The following is a 24,014-nucleotide window of genomic DNA, read 5'->3' on the forward strand; positions in this document are numbered from 1 at the left end:
GTTTGACTGTCTCATTCTCTTCTGTTCAACTAGTTTTGACTAAACTGGTAAGACTCTGTAAAGACAGCTGTCAATAGTGTTAAATGGGTTTAGTATTAATGACATCTCAGTTACCAGAAAATTTCTTATTTTTTTGCCTTTGACTAGAAAAAAGGCATCAAATTGAGACTATTTACAGTTTTACCAAACTATGCCATAGCTTCTTTAGAAATTTTCATTAAACTAATTCTATACTTTATTCCCGTATTGTGCTGCTTCAATTCAGTAAGATAATCATGTCTTAAATTGAAACTGAGCTTATACACCAGGCGATAATGTTCATAGTCCAAGAGCTGCAGGGCATCATGTCTTGCTTGTAAATTGCTTCTCTTCCAAACTGATAGCTAAGTAGTCTACTGTAAAATTCTAACAAACTCTAATACATGGGGCCACTACTTGCGATGGTGGACTGAACACCTCAGTTGCTCCCTGTCTTGCTGCTACAAAGAATTTTTGCAAATGGAGCTGTAAGATGGTTGTTACAGAGAAATTCCATCTATAATATGGAAGAACATGTCATTTTCCATTCAGACCACTGGTGTGGTGGTGCTATGGCACAATAAGTTGGAGGGCATTAAACTGCCCTGGCAGTTGTCCAAAAATGCACAACAGCCCAATACAAGTATGTAAATTCAAACTGTGAAATAAATGTGGCGAATACACGATTCACTCTGCATCACCAACAGAACTATCGTTGAGTCTCATGTGCATGTTTCCCTGCCTTGTGCTTCGGGGTTTACGCTGCAGTTGGTGTTTCAGCTGAGTGTAAAAGTATGCTATCAAAGGTCAGAGAAGGCTCTAACTAATCCAGTCACTAAATATCTGAAAATCCTCTCTCAAATGTTTTCTTTCTCTACAGAAGTGCAGCACTGGATAATCTGCTTTGTCTGAATGCTCTCTGACTTGTTCTAAAATGTCCTGATTGTTTTTCTGCTGCAGTTGCACAGTTTGGACGACAGGTGGCGGTAAAAGCTCGTCGGAAAAAACAAGGATGACTTTTTTTGCCTGAGTGTTATTTATTTCTCCGCATGGACACAGACTTATCCAAGGCTGGTTCCCCCCAAAAAAGCCAGATCTGAACCAGCGTTGTTTCTACTCAGATGTGCGCTATGTGTAAACTCCTGTCTTCAGTGGCAGACTGGCATTTGATCTGATTGGGGCCGGCAGCGCAAGAAACTGAAATGTGAGTTTTCATGCCAGCTGCCTTAGAATGACGGGAAAAGATACTTTGCTGATACAGAACCGCTCTTCCAAAAAGGGATCTCCCCATTTCTATATATTACAGGGGTGGAATGGTGAACCAGATAGACGTGTGAGATGGAGCAGGGAGCCGCCCCATCCTCATTCTCTGTGCATCATATCTTGTTTCTGTGTATGACAGCACAACTCCACGGCTTGCCAAAGTCATGCTGCCTCCATTAATCAGGATGTCCTACTTTCATGCAGCACTCTGGGCTGAATGATGGAGGTCTGTTTGGCCTGTACACACACATGCAAAACAGAGTGCCTGCACTGATACCAATTCATATATGCGCACATGCCGGTGGTGCATTCACATACACATTGAGGATCAAGTGTACTTTGGTATCGGTAATTTATTCCATCTCACTGCGGCTCCCACCTCCAGCCCACCACACCCCTGTGATTCTGCTGAGACTGCTTCCCTCTGATATCCTTTTACTGCCACGCCAGCAAAACACTCACCGCCAGGGAAACAGTGCTTGGCATATGAGTGCATGCGTGTGTGCGTGCGTGAGTGCAGTGTAGTGCACAATATGTGCAAGCTCAACTATGCCCCATTATTTCTGTGCTTGTCTGGGTTATCGCGCCTGTGCGAGTGTGAGCACTGCAGCTACTCAGTTAAAAAACATCTGTTAGAGCTCGACATTTCTCCCTCGAGAAAGGACACAGAAGGGGGGGGGGGGGGGGGGGGGGGGGGGCTGCGTTCCGCCATTTACTACAGCTGTGGAGCTTAGGAGCAGATCTGTTGGTCAGGTCCACCCAGTCTGCAGTTCCGCTCTTTGTCCAACAGATGGCGCTGCTGCTCCAGATGAAGCCCCTGGACAGATGAACTGAGTGAAAGACAAATAGAGGGCTACTGACAGAGGAAGGCGACAGTGGAAATCAGATCATATGTAAATGCAGCACTTTTTTTGGAAGGCTTCAGAGTGACTTTCATTCTGCTGAAGATGACGTGCTGCACCACCTCTTCATGGTTACCCAGGTGATATTTCTGGCCGTAAAACGAGCCGTGTCTCTTCTCCTCTATAAACCCGGTGAGATATGCATCAGGAAGAATTGCGGATTAAATAGCTCTGACACATCCCAGCTGAACTGTTACCCAGCAGGATGTGTCTGTTGCATCAGTGCATCCTTCTTGCTTGCGGCGAGGCTGGTTTTTTTTAAATATTTTTTTCTCACAAAAAAAAAAAAAGCCCACGATTTCTCAGAGCTCTCACCGCATGAGTCAGGAGCAGGTACCAAAAATACACAACCCGTGCATTGCAAGCTTGCTCGAGCACCCTCCATGCACGGTTGACTGAATCCTTCCCCGCAAGAGTGTGTTTTCATGATTTCCTTTAGTGAATTTGCAGAATACTGTGCTGGTAGAAATTCTCCTCACATTTGATCGCTATTTATTGTAGCCGTAGCTGATTTTACACAAACAGTAACATCAAAACCTAATTTTGCACGCTTGTCAGGGCAGCGTATCTACAGCCAGCTGCTTGTCCCCCAGCGGATAACCTCCTCTCCACCCAACCATGACTCCCTCAAACCTCACAAGCGCTCCATCAGAAAATGCCGCGAGGCGCTGCCTGCCTGCCTGATGATTGACAGGTGCCCCGTGAGAACCATGTGCCTACATGTGAGGGAGTTGTGGTGTGATGTCAAGCGTTTCAGACTCACTTGTATGCATGTTCCATGTGTGAGTGTTTGCTCCTATTTTGGTCCACCTGAGAACATTACCCTGCACTTGGGTTTATTTGAAAATAAACGGTAGAATAAAGCTTGTTGTAGTGGAAATGTGTTGGACCTACTGAAAAAACAACAACAACTTGAAATTAAAATAGTTGGAATGAATGATTTGCAAATCTTAATTACCAATCATTTTCTCTGAATAGAACAGGAAGCATATCCAATGCTGCCAGTGAGGCGTTTTACCATCTTATGCATAAAACATTAGCTCATTTCGAATTTGATGGCAGAAACGTGCCTGAGAAAGTTGGGATGGGCTCTGCAAAAAGTCTGTAACATGACTGGGAGTAAAAAGAGCCCCATAGAGAGGTGGAGTCTCTCAGAGCAAAAAAAAACTGCATCTTCCAACTGTGGAGCAATTTCAGAACAATGTGTCTGAACAGAAGATTAACTACATAATATCAGCCAAAGATTCAGAGAATCTGGAGACGTGTCTCTGCACAAGGAGCACAGGTTGAACATCAGTGCTGGCTGCCCCAGGGCAGAACTTCACGGGAACCAACAGCAAGGGGACACTCCCCAGAGATCAGTGCCATCCACAATGTTAAACATGTTAAAGGGCCAACAATCCCAAGGTGAACGTGATCCTGAAACGTCATAATCTTCCTCTGGAACGGGGCCCACTACAAGACGCACTGAGGCAAAGTGGAAAAAAACTCTGTGTTTTGTAAATCATGGCAAAGCAACGGGGAAGGGAGCCATTCGGGCTTGTTAGCATTCAAAACGAGCTTCCATTCTTTACAAAGCAGTGAAATGTCTCACTTTCAACTTTTGCATGTACTTTTCTGGGCTCTATTGTGAATACAACACAGATCTATTAGATTATTATCATTGCATCTTAGCTTTATTTACATTTCATACACAGCCCCTATTTGAATTGAGGTTGTAGATGTAGGGGAACACTATATATCTATATATAGATGTACATATATATTGGGGTTTTATTCGCAGGTTACCCCAAATGAGATGTGCTCACTGGGGTGCTTCAGCTGAAAGGTGCTTGTGCAAGAGGACGTTCTTCTATTTCATGTCTCCCTTTTTCCCTCTCCAGAGAAGACTGAATTAATGAATGCTCTCCTTCCTGCCCTCTTCCCCGTGGGTTAATGCATCCAGAGCCCCGGAGACAATCCGATAGTCTGCCTGCCAAATCAAATCATTTATCTGATCCTTCAGCTGATGTGACGCAATAAAAAAAACCGAAGCCCATCTCTGACAGTTTGGCAGCCTCTCTGGTGCAGCGCGCCGTTCAGGTACAGACAAGAGCGGGACCAACAAGATGGATGTTGTCGCTGGAGTGGGGGGGGGGGGGGGAGAGATAAAATGTACTTGCTAAAAATATTGAGTCAGCGGTCTCCTTGTTGCTGTGCTGAGGAGCCTAATCTACAGCAAACATTATTCTTATTATACGCTCATTGTGAACGGTGTGACCTCCTGCTGAGAAATGACCCCCTGCCTTGTACCTCAATCCTGCTATTACCTTCTTTTTCGCGTGTCATGACACGCTTTAAGCTTCAAATGCGAAGAAATCACCAAAGGAATGCGCCTGGAGTGCCATAATAGAAAGAAAACCTGTTTATTTTTGGCTTCTCTGGCCGATTTCTGAAGATGAATTAGATAAAGACTATAATTAAACATGTGTTTATTCTACATCAAATGACGGTTTTAACCCTGGGACTATGTTTAAGTTAAAACCGCGTGTTTTATGTATATTTTTATAAATATATAAAACTGCCATCATTTCCACCCCGTGTCACCAAACCCACAGCAACGCGGAGAAGAAAACAACAAGGAGACTAAACCTGCCTCGCTCGCGGAGGAGTGAAAAGAGAGCAACAATGGGGCCCTAATTTGAAGCCATTGTCTGAATTCCCAGTCGGAGCGATTTGCAGAACAAAGGCCCGCTTGGTCCCCTCGGACTGTCCGGGACATCACTCTGATCTCCGCCTGGTAATTCCCTCCCCGGGTCTCGTACGGCTGCAGAGGCTGCGAGAAGACGGGCCGGCGGGTGAGAGTTGTCGCTGAGCGGCCTTTTCTCCGCGCTCAACTCTCTTGGCGGAGTTGTGGAGTCCAATTGAGCGAACGAATGTTCTTGTCGGCAGCCGAAAAGCGGCCGCACTTCCCCGCTTCTCCCCGCGAGCAGGCGTCCGTGGCGGCTGCGCTGCTTTACCCGCTCTCCGTCCGCGTTGAAACGCTTACTTTTCCCTGTTAGGGGGTCGCCTTGAAACAGACACGCTGCGGGAGGAGGAGAGGGGAGGGGATACAATGGGCAACTTGAAACCGACTCAGTTTTTTTTTTTTTCATCAAACATTTTTGCAACTATGTAACACGGAGCGGTGTACTTCAGAGGTAACTTTCGGGGTAATAAAAACCCGCTATTCCAACTGTGTTGTGCGTGAAGAGGAGCAGTGAGGTCATGTGGGAAGGTTTAAGAATCCCCACTCAACACCAAAGACTTGACCCCCCCCAACGCCCTCTTCTGGATTTTAACGTAATGGTACTAAACGAGTAGGTTACGGCACTTACCTCCTCTTCTTATGCAAATGTGTGCGTGTTTGTCCCCGCAGACTTGGACTGGGTACAAGGAGACACCCAGCGTTGATTCACCTACAGTCTGCGGTTAGCTCATTTGCATATCCAAAGCGTGGCATTAGCCTATTCCTCGCCGAGAGATGGATTTAGTGTATCAAAAATGCCACCATCATGAAGGTGACCACAATGACAAGTCTCGGCTGATTGGTGACTGATTTGATTAAGATACTGGGTGCTTTTGAAAGCTGAGAAAAAACAAACAAACAAAAAAGTCTGAATGACTTTTTTTATATACGTAAATGAACACACTTCACGTACAGACAGACGGATCTGTCGGTGAAAACGACGTCAAAAGTTTTAGGGCCCCTCGGTAAACGGTGACGTCGTTACGTCGAGTTTTGATTTGTAAGCGACGGGATGGCGCGTTGTTCCCATCCCACGAGAGTGGGGAACGGAGACTAATCTAAGAAAAAAGTTATTTACTGGCTGAGTTAATTATTCACAACTTCCTGGTGAGTGAAACTGAGGTCCACGTTGAAGAACTATGTTATTGCACACATATTAAGAGTTCCCTTTCGCACTCATTATAGTTGGCTTGGACGTGGAATGGATCTGGGCGCTGTCACACACACACTCACACACACATAAAAAAAAGGAGAACCCTCTGCTTGTTTTGATCATTCAGTCTTGAAGGGAGAGGGGACCTTGAAACTGCTCAACCTCCTTGCTCCATAATTGGTTTTATAGTGCTGGCGGGCTGCCAGAGTGCGGTTTTTTTAATACACTGGGGGATGTTGATTGACACTTGGTTCAGCCAGTCAGACAGGACCTGTTCGAAACGTCCAGGGCTGGGCGGTAGTGAAGGAGATGGGCGGGGCTTGTAAAACAATGCTGTGTTTCATTGCTGAGGAGGACGAGTCAGGGGCTTTCTCTCCCCCTTCAGTTATCCCCCAGTTTACCTTCGGACTAGCCTGTAATGGACTACTCCAGTTTTCCCAGCAACCTGGACGGACTTTGAGAATCGTTGGCATATTTAGGTACCTCACCGACGTTTCTCTCCATTTAAGTAAGCGCTCGTCGTAGCTTGTTGTTTTTGTTTCTTCTTCTCTTGTTTGCCTTTTCTTTTCCCAGATACATTTTCAACGTTGTCGGCGTTTTTAAAACCTAAACTGGAGCCTTAGAGCGATTACAAAGGGCGCGGAGGGGTTGTTTTTTTGTGCTTCCTACACGTTGGAATTTTTAGGGGGCTGTTCTCGGTGTGTAAAAAAAAAAAAACCCCACCGCTTTCGAGACGTTTCCTCCGAGAAAGTTTTGTGTGTGCGTTTCAGTGGAACCGTGAAAAAGTTTGAAACGTGGCTGAAATGCCGAGCTTCTCCGCCCGCCGCCGCCGTGCCGCGGGGATCCCAACCTCGTCCAACACAATGTAACTTACCTTCCGAGAGGGCTTCGGGGCGCTTGCGGGGCAACATTTGTGTCCGATTGTGTTTTTGTTAAGGGGGGGTTGGGGTACAAAAAACAAACAAACAAACAAACAAAAAAATTGGGTTTATTGTGTTTTCTAAACGAGTCCTTCTTCAGCTCCCGCCCGCTTGGATATCACGAGTCATTGGTCTTGTGTGTTTTCTTGCAGCCTTTGAAGGTTAACCTGACTGTAGCTACTCTTGTTTTTGTCCCCTTCTCTACCTTTCTAAGCAGAAAGTTAGAACTCGCTGTGTTTACACAAGAGGTTAATTCTGGCAAGTGTCTTTTAAAATGGCTAAACTCTTAAAGATGCCATTTTTTTCGTGTCCTTGTTGCCTCGGCTGAAGTCGCAGTTGCTTACGGTCCTTAAAGTAGCCTAACTTTTCTATATGTAGGCCTATATATTTATTTAATGTGACGCATACACATACTAGGCTAGCCTTGTGAAGATTGGCTTTATTTGATTTAAGCTGTAAGTGAAAATCGATTAAAATGAATTAAGATTCAAAACGTCGGCTGTATACTTTGGGTTCACGTCGAATAAACTGAAATGTCTCCTAATTGACGGAATAAAACGCATTATTGTATATTGGTACTGCTTCAGACTTCTGTCTTTAAAAGGTAAATCCGTCGGTAATGCGGATCGCTACCAGTGTTTACTGCTTTGGTTCTGATTTCTTTCCCTGGGCAGCACCCATGTCCAGTGGCGAAGTAAGCCGTCCCGAATTCGCATCTGCGGGCAACAAAACACCGCCAACCCCGCTGATTAATGATGCAGGCTTTTGCGGCCGTATTTATTTTTAACCCGTTTGAAATTTATATTTGATGCGCCTCAAGTATTTATGGTGTATTGGTTTACAAGGCTGCTCGGCCCCACCGCCTGAGCTGGTCGGTTTACTGTTTGTGGGAAACAGCTGGGTAATCGGAAAGAGAAGAAGAAGAAGGAAAAAAGAAGCAAAAGAATAGGTCGTTGAAATTGGACGTTTCGGATCGGACGGTGTGTTTTTTGTTTTTCATGGCGGCCGCTGGCCGCTCCTCTCCTGGTTGTTTCTCGGGGAAGCAGAGCTCCAGAGCGGCTGCCTGCTCTGTGTGCAGTTGGAGGGGGGTGGAGGGTGTGTGGGGGTGGTGGAGTGCCACTCAGACATCACATCATGAAAATATAAATACAAGTTAAAGCCGCATTAAGGTCTGTGTTTAGGACGCGACGGGAGCAACTCGCACGGTCTGCCTTGAGAACAGCTGATATTCTGCGTTTAGTTTTTTTAAGTGTTTTTTCCAAACTGCGTCATTGCACGGATGGGCCGCCTTTTCGTTGGAAAGAGGAGAAATCCCAAAAACTACCAGTTTCCAACTGTTTGCTTGCTCCCGCACTGTTGCCCTGCCGTGAGATTGTATATCAAGTGATGTTTTTCCCCGTTGTGTTTTGTAGGTCAGCAGTATGGCTGAAAAGGAGTCCGAATCGCCTGGGAAACTAAAGACATTATTATAGCCAGAATTGGCTTTTTTTTTTTCTTTTTTTCTTTTTCGGAATTGCGGACGATTTCCTTTTCCAACTTTCCTCTCTGTGGATAATGGATGGCAGAGATTTTGGTCACCCCCGATCGGTCCACGTACCGCCTCCGTTGTTGGCGGGGCTCGCGATGGAGTCTCACCGACTCGGAGCAGCAGCGGCAGCCGGGAGGATCCCTTCCTCGCCCGGCCACTTGGGCGCGAGCCATCCGCCGTCTCTCCACTCCGGGAAATTTTTGCCATCGGCCATTAACCTACATCCACATCACAGTAAGTGCACGACGTTTCGCTGATATTCTGTCATGCGAGTGCTCCCCTTGGAATGGGAAATAACTTGTAACATTACTGCGCTCGAAAGGATCAAATAAACGCGACCTGTTTGTGGCTGACCGTGTGCGCTGAGCTTCTTGGGTGCTGGTTTATGTTGATTTCATACAAACGAACGGCTGTTTTAAAGCTGCGAAACAGTTCCAGCCGCGACTCTTCTCTTGTAATGGGAAACGCATTAGTGGAAAATTACTTGTCATTTTCCAGCACACACCGTCCGGCTACGACACACAAATATAGGTCTGAGTGTTTGGGGCTGTGCGTGAGTGTTGATGCTGCAGTGTGCGGGTCAGGCGGCCGCGATCCTCGATCTTATGTGGATTCATTCCGCCGCCACTGGCGTGAGAGCAGATGCAGTTTGTGTTTAGCCTGTGTGTTTATTTGTCAGAGTGGGAATGGCGAAGTTGTGACCTTAAGAGGGATGACAGAGCGCTGTTTACCCTGCTGAGAGGAATTGCTTGAGTGTTTGTGTAAGTCAAGAACGATGATGGTTCTGTATTTGGAGTAAAGGCCACTTCGGTCGAAGCCTCTTTTTCACGCATTTGTACCAGCTCTGTTGGACAGCCCTCACTGCTGCTTTCGTGGGGAATCTCTGTGGGAAAGAGAGCGTGCGTGTCTGTGCGTGTGTTCGCACTCTGTGTGCAAAGTGCAAACTGACATGCGTGCATGTGTTCTGCATTCAATAGGTCTTCGACAGTATGTGTTGTTCGCCACTGAGCTGGTCAGTTTCCTATAGTTCTCACTGCCAGCAGTGATGTCTGTGCTTGCTGTTAGTGTAGGAGAGGTTGAAATCCAGCTGTTCAGAGAGGGAAAAAAGATGCTGTGTGTTTGCAAACATGTTGTGCGAGGAGGAAGGATGTGTCTGCTGCCTCTTTTGGAAAATGGAAAGTCTGACAAACGCTCTCATCAAGTTACTTACATCCCTGTGAAGTCATGTAGCTGCAGATACAATTGTGTTTTCTCTGGTTTCTTCAGGAGGTAAGCCACAAAGATAATAATATATCATCTTTTTGGTGGGTGTCCCCCCCCCCTCCCCTCTCTCATCTTTGAGCGTGGGTTCAGAGCAGTATTTGGAGTGTGAGATGTAAGGGCTGTGGTAAGGTGAGGCAGCGCTCGCAGGGCACAGCCCTGATGAAGCCTTAATTCGACACACCAACAAAGCCCACACACTCAAGTCACACAGAAACATGAAAAGGTGTCAGAGAGGAAATCAGCTCACCACGGGGGGGTGTTGGGATGATTGATGGGTGTATTGTTGCAAAGGGATGTACCAGCGCACAGTTTTTCGCAGGCAGTTGAACAGATCTTGCGGCTCCTGATGACTGTGGAATGTTCTCAGGTGGCTTTAAACATGCAACGCAAATACCACTTCCATTGAAAATGTCCGCAGCAGCATGTTTCAGTTCCAATGACGTGATGTTCCTCCCTTCGCCCCTCCTGTGGCTTCAAAATGAGCTGAAAACTGCTTGTGGTGTGTGTGTGTGTGTGTGTGTGTGTGAAGACGTGCTTGTATGGAATAAACTTTAAGTGTAGTCGGAGGGGGGCTCTGAAGTTGAATTGACCCAACCACCGTACCAACCCAGATTGGTAGTTTAAACGGGATGCATTTGATTCTGCCCACACACTGACCTTCTCATCTTCCCTGCACACACTCGCAGCCTGCGCTCATTCAAGCAGTCCACTGTACGATCCAGGCCATTTAGCTTTATGGCGCTCCTCAGTTTCAAATCCCTACACATTACATTAACCAAAACCGATTGGGATCTCAGTCCCGTGTTTGTGATGCCGCCTTGCAACCGTATTACATAATAATTACCCAGTAATTGCAAATGTTCATAATGTGCCAGTTTAATTGCAATAAACGGGATGAATCCAGTGCTCAAGGACCTGCTGTGCAATCAAAGGAGCCAAAGCAGCCCCGCTGCTGTTTTTGTTTGTGTGTGTTTCGTGGAATTCAAGACTTTTTGTCGTTTTTGGCTGAGACCTTGAGTGTTTATAGTTTTCAGTTAATCTTTATTTCCCAGGAGTCCCTTGGTTTTTGTTAATTTATTTAATTTTTATTTCTCCCTCTTTTTTTCTTTTCTTTTTTTTTTTTTGGGTAGGCGAACATGCAAGGCAGCTTGAACATCAGATTTAAACACATTGTCAAGCTGCTGATGCTTTGTTGACATTTGTGCTGCTGGTGCACTCTGCCACAAAGAGGACACCTGCGAAGACATCGTTTTCCACCCGCAAGCTCTTGTTTCTACCCAGCCTAATCCTCTCTATTCACACAGGTTATATCTAAACAAGGGCCAGGTATAGTTTCTGTTTATAGATGGAAAATGGCTGTAAATGGTCCTCTGTCTACTGGAGGTCGGCCGGTGTTTCCATCACCAGATTGAGGCCATCTGTCCCCTTCCTCCGCTTCCCTCCCTCTTGTGTCTGAGAGCAGCAGCGGTAGGACCTGCTGAAATGTAAATGCACCGAGGAGACAAGGCCAAGAATTTATAATTTATTTTTTTTCCCACAGACTGAAATGTTGCAGTGGCAGCAGAATATTTAACGGTGAACGCCATGGATCAAGAATTGCAGTTGGGTGTTGGGCTTAGATATTGAAGATATTGCAGTTAAAGGGTAGTTTTTAATGCTTAGTGCTCTTTTTCGCTGTTTTCCCCAGAGCTCGTTTCCCCAGTCTGAAATGATTTCCGTTGGATCTTGACCAGTTTTTCACTATTCATGTCGCGGCAGTAAAGGTTAAGCACACCAGCAAGCTTTCCCCCCCTTTATTGCATAAACCGAGATACAGGCTGGAAACACTGTTGTGTGACATCAGTTTACCATAGTTGTAAATAGTTATTAAACTCCATGGAAGAAGCTGAGAGGTTTGAAACGATGGTGTGGAACAAGTCCGTGTTCAATGAGACAAAAATGTCACTGGCGCCTGCGTCCCTTATCTGGGAGCGTATTCACAAAGGGAGGAGCAGGAGATGGGAGTCAGACGCATGTGTGCGTTGTGGCGAATCCGGAGAAGGGAGGTCAGTAGAAGCGGATGAAAACAGCGCAAGACCAAATGTGGAAGGCAAACTAAACGGGCACAGTCTCTAAGGTGGAAAGCAGTGTTTTGTCTTTTCTAAGGTTAGGAGCTGAACTCGCTGTTTGTGTATGTGAGCGTACCGGCGGGAGGACTGAGGTCTGTGTATGTAGGAGCATGTGATTTTGCTTAGTGCAGTTAGGGCTGGGGTTTCCCCCTGGGACCGTGCAGAGATGAAAGGAAGAGATTTATCCTGACCACAACGCATTCATACACGGTTGAATAAATGTGGCAACCCTTCAGTTGTTCTCCTCATTCCATATTATATACACACACACACACACACACACACACACACACACACACACACACACACACACACACACACACACACACACACGCTTGCAGCAAACATGTAATAATTCATACAGGCTAGGGATATCCGTACCTTGTCTTCCAAAGTGCTTGGTTAGTGTTTCTATTTAAATTAATGTGGCGTGTGTGTGTGTGTATGTATGTGTGTGTGTGTTTATATTAGATCAAGACAGAGACCTCTGTGTATGGATGAAGCTCGGGCACATCTCCGCTCAGATTAATTGAATCCTTCAGGAGGGAAAACAGCCCTCCTTAAGAGAATGCACAAAGCACTGCTGCCCTGCTACAATAAACCTGTCAGACACAGACAAACGACACACACACACACACACACACATGTACGACACTCACACACAGCTGTCAAACATGAGAGCGATAGGACAATGTGTCACACAGTGTGTGTGTGTGTGTGTGAGAGAACAAGCATGCCGTGGCATGTTGAAATACCCAAAGCATTAGCTAAGTCATTCCCTCTGCCAGAAGCCTCCCTTTAACGCAAACAACAGCCTCCAGCACACAGAGGTCACACACTGCATGTTTGGCTGCTTGTTGAGTCTCTGCATGTTCCATTACATAAGCCAAATGATATTCCTCTCAGGATATTTAGGTGAAATTTCCAAATGTGCAGCGACATGAAATAAACATACAGGGCAGGTTTGACGTTCAGCTCCCTCTTAACTACATGGTGTGTGTGCTGTTTGCTGCCACAAAGCTGACCAGCGCAGTTGACATCTGTATTTAGTTTAAAATCCCCCTGCAGGGTTGACTCGAGCAGCCTGACATGTAGGGTGGGAAAGTTGGGTTGCATTTCTACATTCATACAACACTTTGTTGTTATTGCTTTTATGATTAAACTGTTTCCTGTCAATAAGCATGTCAGTGGTTTTGTGTTTACTTTCTAATAAATGTTAAACCGCGATTCTGTGCCACAGCTGTGACTTATAGTCTCTGTATCCGCCTGAATATGCATGGTTCTCTGTGTCGCCACCCCACCACGCTCGCCATTTTGTCTGTGACACTTTGTGATTTTTGTGTGTGTGCCTGCCGAGAGAGAGAGTGTGTGTGTGTGTTGCCATTTGCTGGTTTTGAGGAGCGTGTCAAAATCACACCTGCTGTCTTCACAGGAGATTGGAGCGCCACTCATGAAGTGTGTTTCCATCCAACTGTCGCAGCAACTTTTGCTGAAGTTTCAGAGAGCGATCCACTCTCTGACTGGTCGAGGTGGGCAAATTGGCCTTCGTTTGGCTGGATTTAGGAGGCTCAGATCCATTTAACTGCTTCATGTACAGCGGGTGCTGGATTACTGTCACACTCTTGTGGCTTACTGAGCCAGCGTTAATGTTATTAGCGACACCCTTGCCTTTCGTATTTCTCATTCACAACAAGTCTGCTGTGAATAATTGATATAATTGCAAATTTCTATGAAAAAACAGTTTCTAAGATTGCCATCGTCTTCTGTTTTCCTTTACTTTTAAATTACAAACGGCTCAGTGTGAGTCACTTTTCTTCAGAAAGGAGGCTTCTTCTTTTTACATTAACAGCTGTTTGCCTCTTGTTTTTGGAACGGCCTCCTCCCCACTTCCTCCCACTGACATACGTTGCTGTTGATAAAACTGTAACCAAGTATTCCAAAACAGAAGTTTCGTAAAGCTCAGCAGATTTTATATCGAAGTATTTATTCTAGCACAGCACGGTGAGAGATGCATGTCAAGTGAACCAAACTCCAGCCTTCTGGTATATTTGTGTCGGTGAATGTTATTATTTCTGCTTATTTTTTTGTGCTTTTTGCACGTGCGTCTCCATTGCAGAGGTCTAGTGGTGATGCAAAGAATGGCCAGCATTAGATAGCTGCTTTGAGTTCAGCTTGAGCTTCCAAACACAATAAAAAAACAAGGTCCCTACCTTTTTTTTTTTTTTTTAATACACTTTTGAGTCCTGTGTGACTGCGAACCTGCACATACCTTCCTTGTTCCTCTGAGGGCCTTTCAGTCGACTTTACAGTCACGATTAATGGTCACCGGTGTCAGTGTGCCAGTTAACTGTGGCAGAGATGGATAGCACAACAGACTTTTACTGTTCCAATGTTTTTTGCAGGGGATAAAAAAACAGAGATCAATAGAGATCCCCCCCCAGCTAACCCTGCTCTGAGTACCACTGATGGATAACAGATGGGTTCACAGAGTGTGTGTAGGTGTTTGTGTGTGTGTGTATTTGTGGCAAAGATTTTTCTCTCAAATTTTGTGTGCTTCTGTATGTGCTCCAGTATTGTTTTTGGATTAATTTGTGTCTCAGTTAATTCTATATTATATACATATATTTTATTTGTGTATATATAGAATTTTTATATATATCTTTTTTTTTCCTGTATTGTGTGAGTGTGTGCCTGATACACAGCATTGTCTCAATCACAATTGACCTCCGGCAGGCCATCTTTTCTCTGATATTGAGATGTGTTTCTTGTGAGGACCTGGAAACGGAGGCTTAGAACGTGTTGGGAGTCGGAGAGCTTGTTTCTTGGCAACTCGCTTATCCCAGTATGGCAAGCTAACTGTCTTGTGAACTCTGAGCCAAACACAATGTTTGTGTGTGTGTGTGTGGGGGGGGTGAGGGGGGTGAGGAGAGGAAGGAAGGAAAGGGCTGAGCGAGAGGGAGGGAGGTAATGAAAGAGTAATTCCAAAACATTTAAAGAAACATTTCCCTCTCAGCTAACATTTGGATGTTGTTTCTGGAACAAGGAGGGCAAATGTTTTTGCCTCCTTGCAGCCCTCCCTCTTTTTCCTCCTGCAGACTGTTCAGGAAGGGAAAATGGGATTTGGGGTTTTATTTTATGTCTTTTTTCCTGGCTCAAAGCGTAACTGTACACTGTAGGAAGCTGAGTGTGTGTTTGTGCACTCCACGTCGATGGGATAAAAAGCCTGTAGGCGGCTGCGATGCTGAGATTGATCCATACTCTAGTGAGGGACCTGTGCCCCTTGGTTTGTGTTTGTGTTTGTGTGTTAAAGAGGCTCCGGTGTTTGGCCTGAAGAAATGGAAACTGCTGACATCCTACCAGCACTTCAACATCGTTGACAGGTGGTGGTTGTGAATGTATTCTCTCTTCGTTGAGGGGGTTTGTCTACGTAATGCTCGTCTCACACACCAGGGAACAATTAGAAAGTGAATTATATGTGAGAATGACTTGTTAGGGCAACATCACTGGCACGTAGCCTGCCGCACACAGAAGCGAAGCATTGGAAGGCTGCGGTAAAACTATATTTTGCTACATTTTTTGTGGCGCTTCCATACTGTAATTAACTTGGAACAAATTATTACACTGAAAATATTGAACTTCCTGAGAAGGATTTATACCTTGGCTCTTATAAACGTCTTTCCATCTGATTATTAAAAGGAAAAGCTTTCTTAAAAAGTACGGCTCGGGAAATGTTTGGAAATGTTTTACATCTGCCTAAAGAATTGCGTGTTGTTTTTACACTTTAACATAAGATGTCACCTTCCTGTGAAGGCCATCTGTCATTAAAAGCTCCTTCCTATATCTGGCTTGAATGTTACGAGGATTCTATTTCAGGTGGCATTTGAAATATTTACGACCTGTAATCGCCCCTCTGTTGTAGTTCTTGATAAGGACGTTTGCATAACACCAGCTGTCTATTAATAAAGCTGAATTCCCCACAAAAAACTTTTTTCTTGAGGCCAAATGCCTGAAATTGTGACTGCAAATCTCAATTAAGACCACGTTTCAGCTTGTGGTTGCTTAAAGCATTCCCAGACTGTCGCTCTGCTCCAATAAAATCCAGATTTTATTACCGCAGTGTCATCTGACAACATCACAGTTGGAGTGACGTGAAGACAACATCCGTGTTGTCAGTGCAGCTGTGCCTCCATGTACGATGATCACCCACAGAGAAAGCTGGAATCAGAAGAATGCCTTGAATGTGTATTCACACAGCATCTCGGCATCAGACACGCTCTGTTTATTCTATCAGTTTTCCTTTCCACGCACGCATTCTGGAGTAAGGACGTTGGTTTGACTAAATGGCCTTGTTCAACCGTTACTGTAGCTCGCCTCCACTGCGCCTGTAACTGTATTAAACGTTTTCGGCAGTCGGCTGTTCCTTGTCTGGATCCAAACTGCCTTAAACGTAATGGGATTCGCAGGAAGCGAAGGACTGATAATGCAGCTGCCCACTGTTTGCTTTCTTTCTACTGTGGGAGGGCTGCTGATTCAAACCAAACACATTTGTGGTTTCGTTCTAATTAAATGAAGTGTTCACGGGAGTCATTCCCAATGGGTGTAATGGATCGTAAGTTGGATCTTTTTGGAGGTAAAAATCCCATCGCTCTCAAGGGCTGTTTATGTAGGAGGGGCAGAGTAATATGTGCATGTGAGCTTTTAAAGGCAGATTGTTTTGGTTTTTCTGTGTGTGTGTGTGTGTGTGTGTGTGCGTGCACATGCTCATGTTTGCATTGCTCCTGCAGTATCTCTGACTCAAAGGGCATTCACTTCAAACCCAAGTGTTTGCACATGTGCGTTCATACAGTGACACAGTGCAGCCACAAACACAAAGTTGCCCTCGGTGCAGTCACGTGCCACACGCACACACACACACACACACACACACGTATGCATGCAAACATGAAGAGACTAATAAATCCCTGTCTAATAGGGCTGGGTGTGGAAAGTTCCACCTACACAGTATTTGTAGAGAAGAGAATAAAGGCACAGTGCATTCCTGGTGTGTGTGTGTGTGTGTGTACACTTCCATGATTAATTGGAAAGCTGCATTTGCTATTGATTTAAAATGGTGTGTGTGTGTGTGTGTGTGTGTACAGGGGCTGTCGGACTGCAGCTTTAATGTACTGATTTAGATGCAGAGGAAACTCAGCAAGCGCAGCATGTCTTCTAGATTCCCACAGGACTAATACAGAAACACACGTAGACACACACTCAGTCCCCCCCCACCCCCCCTAACCAGTCCATATACAAACAGCACCCTTTCCCCTACACACATGGTTAGTTTTATCAGGGTAATGGCTGTGCAGTGCGTGCAGTAATGGGCCAGGAGGGTGGTGGTGCAGGAGGTTGACCTGAGCTAAACATGAAACCTTTTCCAACTCCTTGGAGGTTGTGATTGGAAGAGGCAGCAGTGGTTCAAAGGTTGAAAGTTTGGTGAGATTGCAAACACGGAGAGGGTGGAGTCGCATAAAAGCAGTCGATAACCATATCATGTTGAGATACGGAAATGTTTTACGAGGATTCGCTCGGTCGATGCTTCAGTGCTGGAGCCGGTTTTAATGGTGAGATGAGCAGAGTGCACATGCTTTGAAGAGCGTTTATCTGTCGAAGCTTATTCACCTCAGCTTCATTCATCTCTGACCACGGCAGTCTGTACTTTTTATTAAATTCACCAAAATAAGGAACCGTCCAGCTTTTTGCATCTGCGGTTGTTGTTTGATTTACATTAACGTCGACTATGAAGCGGGCTGTTGTTTCTGCCCATACTGAAGCAACAACAAATACGTTGTCAGGTCTCTGTTTTGAGCCCTCAGATTGGAGGATCTGCTTCCCCTTTGTCATGTGTGGGCCTGCTGATTACACAAAACAAAACACAGGCCTGCTTTTCATGAGTTGGAATACATTTTCTAAAAGGAGCTGCCTGATTGAATTTCAGATGCGGGGACACGTCTGATGATCTGTGTCTGGCGTGTAAAGTTCGATCAAACACTACACCCCATTAAATCCCTCCCTCCCAGAGGAGCAGGTCCCCTCCACCCTTGTCCCACGTGGTTCCATTCTTGTTGAGATGATTGTGATTTTTTTGTCCTCTGTTACATTAACTCGATCTGAGTTCAGTCTGTCTGTGGTCTGTGATGTTGAGATGGAGTGGAAGGCTGCTCAGTAATAATGTGATTACGACAGACTGCTTCGGCATAGAAGCATCAGCACATATTGATTGAGCTCCCTACACCCAAACACGCACACATAAAAGCATGATCTTGTACAGTATAAAAATCGATCGGTGTTGTTTCCCAGCTGGGTTTTGGCGGTTTTAAGGGTGACTGACGGTCTTTGTTCTTTCTTCCAGGCGATGCCTTCCCGGCAGGCTCCAGTCCCTTCCTGTCAGGTTATCCAGGACCCTCCCCCCTGACCTCTGACCCCACGTACAGATCTGCCAACCCCAGCGGGCTGCAGATGGCTCAGCTCTGGGCATCACACCATCACGAAGGTAAATAACCCCAACAAACATTTGTTTTTACTCTGTTCCTTTTCTGTGTCAATACATAATTCATAGATGCGAGTGGCGTCGCATTTTCACGGTCTGCTCCTGTCCAATTCCCAGAAGGCGCGTTCTTCTTCTGCTTCTCACTGCTTTCACCAGTGGGATCCCATTTCATTTCTGTGTCACAGCTACAAGCTCTGCTCCCCAGCCTTGTCCTAAATGTGTCTCACATTCTCTGTCCTCGACCCAGTCCTTTAGTTGCTCTTGTTATTTGTTGCTGTAATCCAGCTTCTACCTTCTTTTTTTCCTTCTTCTTCCCTGTCCCAGTGTGCGCTTACTCTCCCTGCCTCTCTCTAGCCGTCCTGCTCCACTTCTCCCCTGCATTTTCTCCCGACAAAGCTCACGAACATAGTTAGACACACAAAGTGTCCTCTCTTTGGACCTCTCTCTGCTTCCTCAGGCTTGTTCGGTGAGTGATTGAATCTTGGTTCTATCCTCATTCCCTCGTGTCCTTTGGTGACTCCTTATCAAATTTCCCCGGAGTGGAAGGTCAGATAGGGGAAGCATCCCACAGAGCGTGTTGGCACGGTAAAGGGACAAGGACAAACAGATTCCATTTTAAGATTTCTTTTCAAAGCGATTGCATCACCTCAGTGACACAAATCTCTGTTCACCGCTTTCCAAACACAGCAAATCAGATTGTATGTGATTAGTATGTTTTGTTTTTTAGTTTTTGTCTTGAGTTTTCTTAATTCAAGGACTGTTCAAGGGGACAAAGCCATAAACAAGATATAATGGTCGGATCAACGATTTTTAAAGGAGTTGAGAGGCTTTTTGAAGTCAAGTGTCAGTAAATCTCCCGCCACACTTCAGTTGATGATAAATAACGAAACTGTATTTTAGAGATGTAAATGCATTCAATTACACACTTTGTGTTGGACTTTATACTTGGATAAAAGAGAAGGGATAAAGGATGCACGGACTTCGACACTTGATTTAAGTTTAGCTCTAACTGACGCTTCGGTATCTGAAGCTAAAGGAGCTAAAACCTCGCTGCTGGATAAAGAAGCCAGTGATCTCACTTGCTCTGATATGAATGGAATCCTTCACAGCCTGAAAGAGATTCTTAATACTTGGCGGCTGGCTTCAATAGCAGATAAAGTTTCTAAAAGCTGGAGATGTTTCCGGGCAGCAGCTAAGAGCCCATTTCTGACTGTCCAATTTGTGGGCGAGACCAGTTCATACTCGACTCTGCTGCCTGGCGCTTTGTGCTGCGTCTTTAATGCCTCATGGAGTGGCTCGTGTTGGAATAAAGAATGTCACACCTCTTCTTTTTTACTTTTTCCTTCAACATTGGGTGAACAGCATCCTGTGGGGGAGTGGCATAGGGTAGATTTGTTTTGTTTGTTTGTTTTTTGATGGGGGGGGGGGGCAAAAGACATACTTACACGATGCAGGAAAAATAAATAAACAAACAAACTACTGCGCTGACATCTGTTTAATATTAAACTAGTGGCCACATCTACATGCATAGCAATATTGTTCATAACGATCCAATTAAAACCCCTTTCTGAATAACACACTGCCAGATAAACTGCATTTTCTGATCACCTTAACCTGAAAAAGGGTGTATTTGGTGTGAGTAAGGGTTGAATTGCAGCTCTGCAGTTTTCCTTGTGCACTGACACTAAAAGCATTCAAATCAAACTATGTGGATATGCTGATCTTACTTGCATTATTATGTCTTACTGGAGCTTTTGCTGCTGCTGGGGGAAAAAAGCATTCAAAATTTTGTGGTGAGGAAGAAACCAAAGTAAATCTTATGAGGGATGTGAAATGAATTAAGGCTCTGAATCGCTGTGTGTCGGGGGGGCCGTAATGTGGTCTGAGACAGTAATTGGACTATTCCCTTTTAAAGGGAAATGGCAGTGGAATATCCTATATGTAAGTCATGAAAACTTCTTAGATATTGTCTGATGTCAAGTAGTTGGGATAGTGCTGTACGTGTAAATTTAGACATCGTTAATGTTATTTTTTTTTTTGTTTTTGTTTTTTTTAAAACTCGTGGTGGCAGGGACTTTTTGCTTTTGTGAAGGATACCTTGCCAGAAAAAGTTTGGAAACTATTGGTCTATATTAAGACCTGGTCTCTGAGAGCAGCAGCTGGCTGAGGGGCAGACTCGGGCTCCACACCCCAGGCTGATTCATGAACACTTGCAGGTGACACGAGGTCAGCTGTGGCACTTTATACAGAAAAACAATTCAATGGACAAAACTTGAAATGTGCTCGAATCATCAGTCAATGCAGTCAGAAGCCATTTCCACATATGCATTGCATTTTCAGATTGACATTCTCCACACATGTTCCGCGGGGACGACATGTCAGAGTGTAAATGAGCGATACTCGCTCCTGACTTCTTGCAGATCTTAACCCAGCCAGCTACTTAGTGAGAAGCATGTGGGAACGACAGCTGTGCACATCCAGACCGAATTCTCTCCACAATCTCCAGCGTTAGTGTGTGAAAACTAGATCCACATCTGAACGGACATGAAAAGTTTATCGCTTCTAAGCAGGACCACACTGCCTCTGATTAAAAACACCGTTCTGCAGCAGAACAAAAGCTGATCAGTGCAGCTGTTGCAGGATTTATCGCGCTTCTTTTTGATCCGACGGCATTCATTTCATTAGATCTCATTAGATAGAGGTTATGTTTTGCAGAATGATGTCATAATCTGAAATCCAGCCTCATTTCTTTACTATCACACGGCATCATCAAAGAGCTGGATGTCTGATTATGTTTGAACCAAAAGTAGCCAAAGATTATAAAAGGGGGTGTCGAGTTGGATGTCTTTACATCTTATCCAGCACTTCTGCAGGAAAAACTAATGAAAGAAAATTCCTGAAACAGTCATTTTTCTGTCTCCAGGCTATCCTCCGCTCCCGAGCAGCCTGTACTCCAGCCCCTACTTGTCCCTTGGGCACCTGGAGCCTCCCTCGCTCTCGCAGCACCCCCTCTACGACACACATAAAGGTCAGTCGCTGTCTCTAACAACAATCGTGAATAGAAGTGGAAGAATTTACCATGAATTATTTCACCTGTCCTCAGAGATAGAAGTAGAGAAGCTAATGCCTAAATATTTGTGAAGTTCACCTGTGTCTGCAGCGTGCTGATATGCTGTCGGTCGGCCAAATCTGTTTCAACACTTGGTGCCTACATAAGGAGTTTGTTTGTTTGTTTCAGAGGGATACTTCCTGTCTTCCTCCTTGAGCCAGTCGCCTCTCCATCCGCCATCTGCATCAGCGAGCAACCCGTCCAGCTCCACACCCCCACAGAGGATGTCCCGGGATGGGGGTAGGGACAGACTGTATCGGGAGCGAGAGCGGGAGCGGGAGCGCTTGCGTGAGGAGCCGCGGCCGCACAGCGTGGTTGACCTGACGCAGGATGGAAGGAGCGAGGAGGACCGCAGGACAGGTAGAGACCGGGACCGAGAAAAAGACAAGGACCGGGATGCAGACAGAGTCAGAGATGGTTGGTCCTTCCATCCTCACCAGCAAAAGTCACACTCCCAGCCCCCTACAGTGGAGCCCAGATCCAGACTGTCACCACCACAGCCCTCCTTCCCTCCTGGTGGGGGTGGAGTTACAGGCAGGCTTCACGGAGCAGAAATGGACCGTGAGAGACGGGATGAGGATCGATCCCACCACAATCACAACTCCAATACTCATTCGAATAACTCGAACTCTCACTCAGATCGGCAGAGGAGGAACGAGTCTGTGGCCACGTCGGCTGGGACCCTCCACATCTCCTACGTCCTACCCCCTGCTCTCCAGCCGTCCACCGCTGGTCTTCCCCACCTCTCCACACCCAGAGAGCCTATGAGAGAGCAGCGAGTCAGCGCACCTACGTATGTGCCTTCTGTGGAGGTTTACGACGAGCGGGCTGGGCCCATCCAGATCGCCTCGCAAGCCCGCGACAACAAACACGCCGACAAACACAGAGACAGGGAACGAGACAGAGAGCGTGAAAGAGACAGAGAGTTTGACAGAGACCGAGAGAAGGACAGCTACAGGTTTCATGAGAAAAGTCTCAGAGAGCACCCTCGGCTCTCCCAGTCCGGCGATTTAAACAATCAAAGAGAGGAGGGTTCTGTCATTTGTTCAAATGGCTCTTACGGGAAACGAGGTCAGGACTCTCTCTCCTCAAGTCAATCACAGTTCAGCCCAGAGACCAGGGAGGTCTCTAAACATTCGATCCGAATTGGCATAGAGCGAACAGGGGCGGAGCCTAAGTGGAATGCCATAAGCCCATTGGCTAACTATGCCACAAATCACATGGCTGCACTTGCAGCCCAACACGGACACACACTGTCCTCTCCCCACAGCCAGTCAACACACACACAAAAGTCCAATTCCCCTCACACATCCCATCGACCCAACAGCTCACAGTCTGCCCACGCTCAGTCCCCCCAAACGCAACCCTCTCAACATGGACATGGCCGTGCAGATGAGGAGGGGAGTCAAAGGCGCTACCTGGCCCCACCGGGGCTCTACAGACCTGGCGAGTCACTGGTGGGAGCATCTGCTGGTGGGGAACGAGGTGGAGGGGTCGGTCCAGACTCCACAGAGGTTTCTGCCATGCAGAGTCTGATTAAATACAGCGGAAACTTTGCTGCTGAAGGTCCCACTTCCTCCAGGCATGTCACTGATGGGCGAGGGCCTTTTGGCGGTCTGGGTCACATTGGGACGGCCTCTGAGAGGGAGAGGGAGAGGGAAAAAGAAAGGGAGCGGGAAAGAGAGAGGGATAAAGACAGGGAAAGGCTTGCAATCGGGTCAGGTAGTTCGGGAGTGATGAGGATGCCTCCTCAGCTGAAGAGAGAACAGGAGCGGCCTGACAGCGCCCGCTCGTTTGGCCGGGAGGGGGAGGGCGAGGTGCGCCACCCCCCGGTTGGGATTGCTGTAGCTGTGGCTCGGCAGAGAGACAGCGGGAGCACCAGTAAACAAACCAGCGGAACCTCAGACGCACAGAGACCACTGCTACAAACAACAATTAAAGGTAATGACGTTCTTTACTCAGTCTGCCGCGGTGTTTGAACTCCTCAGCCTTTAAGACCTGTGCTGTTGTTGCACATTCTGTTTGCTTCGCCGGGAGGAGAGTGATAGACGTACAAAGAGAGCTGTAACCATTCATTAAGTTTTAATGTGCGTTGTGAATATCTGTGGCTTGTGTCAGTTTTTGCACTTTTGCTTTCGCTGGACGTACAGTATGAGCACAGTGCTCACTCTGGAATTCAATGACATAACTAAAATGTATTTTACAGCTTCTAGCAAGTGAGATCAAGTATATTTAACACACATATATTCTCCAGCTTCTGCTTTCAGCTCTCTGCTGCGGTTTCTCTCAGAATCGCACTGCAGGGAATGTACACCCCCTTAGTTAAATGAACCAAAAGCAAATGATTCCTCATTTTAGTTCCCGTGAATAATGAAGGATTCGTTTTCTTTTGCATCAAAGTTCCATTTCCTCTGCTCCTGTTAAACTTTGAGGTGCTGAAGCATGTAGCGTGAT

At 46.0% G+C, this 24,014-nt stretch overlaps 1 protein-coding gene across 1 annotated transcript in view; it reads left to right on the plus strand.

The window, feature by feature from the left end:
• The first annotated feature begins 6,450 nt into the window (after window positions 1–6,450).
• Window positions 6,451–24,014, plus strand: part of tnrc18 (trinucleotide repeat containing 18) — a 39,057-nt gene continuing 21,493 nt past the window's right edge. Inside the window, exons 1-5 of the mRNA XM_072369048.1 lie at window positions 6,451–6,611; window positions 8,436–8,785; window positions 18,314–18,454; window positions 21,375–21,479; window positions 21,690–23,501. Coding sequence (XP_072225149.1) covers window positions 8,578–8,785; window positions 18,314–18,454; window positions 21,375–21,479; window positions 21,690–23,501 — 2,266 coding nt within the window. The 5' untranslated portion in view covers window positions 6,451–6,611; window positions 8,436–8,577. The remainder of the gene's footprint in view (window positions 6,612–8,435; window positions 8,786–18,313; window positions 18,455–21,374; window positions 21,480–21,689; window positions 23,502–24,014) is intronic.

This window comes from Leuresthes tenuis, unplaced genomic scaffold, assembly GCF_036924035.1.
Source record: "Leuresthes tenuis unplaced genomic scaffold, fLeuTen1.0.hap1 SCAF_17, whole genome shotgun sequence".
NCBI lineage: Eukaryota > Metazoa > Chordata > Actinopteri > Atheriniformes > Atherinopsidae > Leuresthes > Leuresthes tenuis.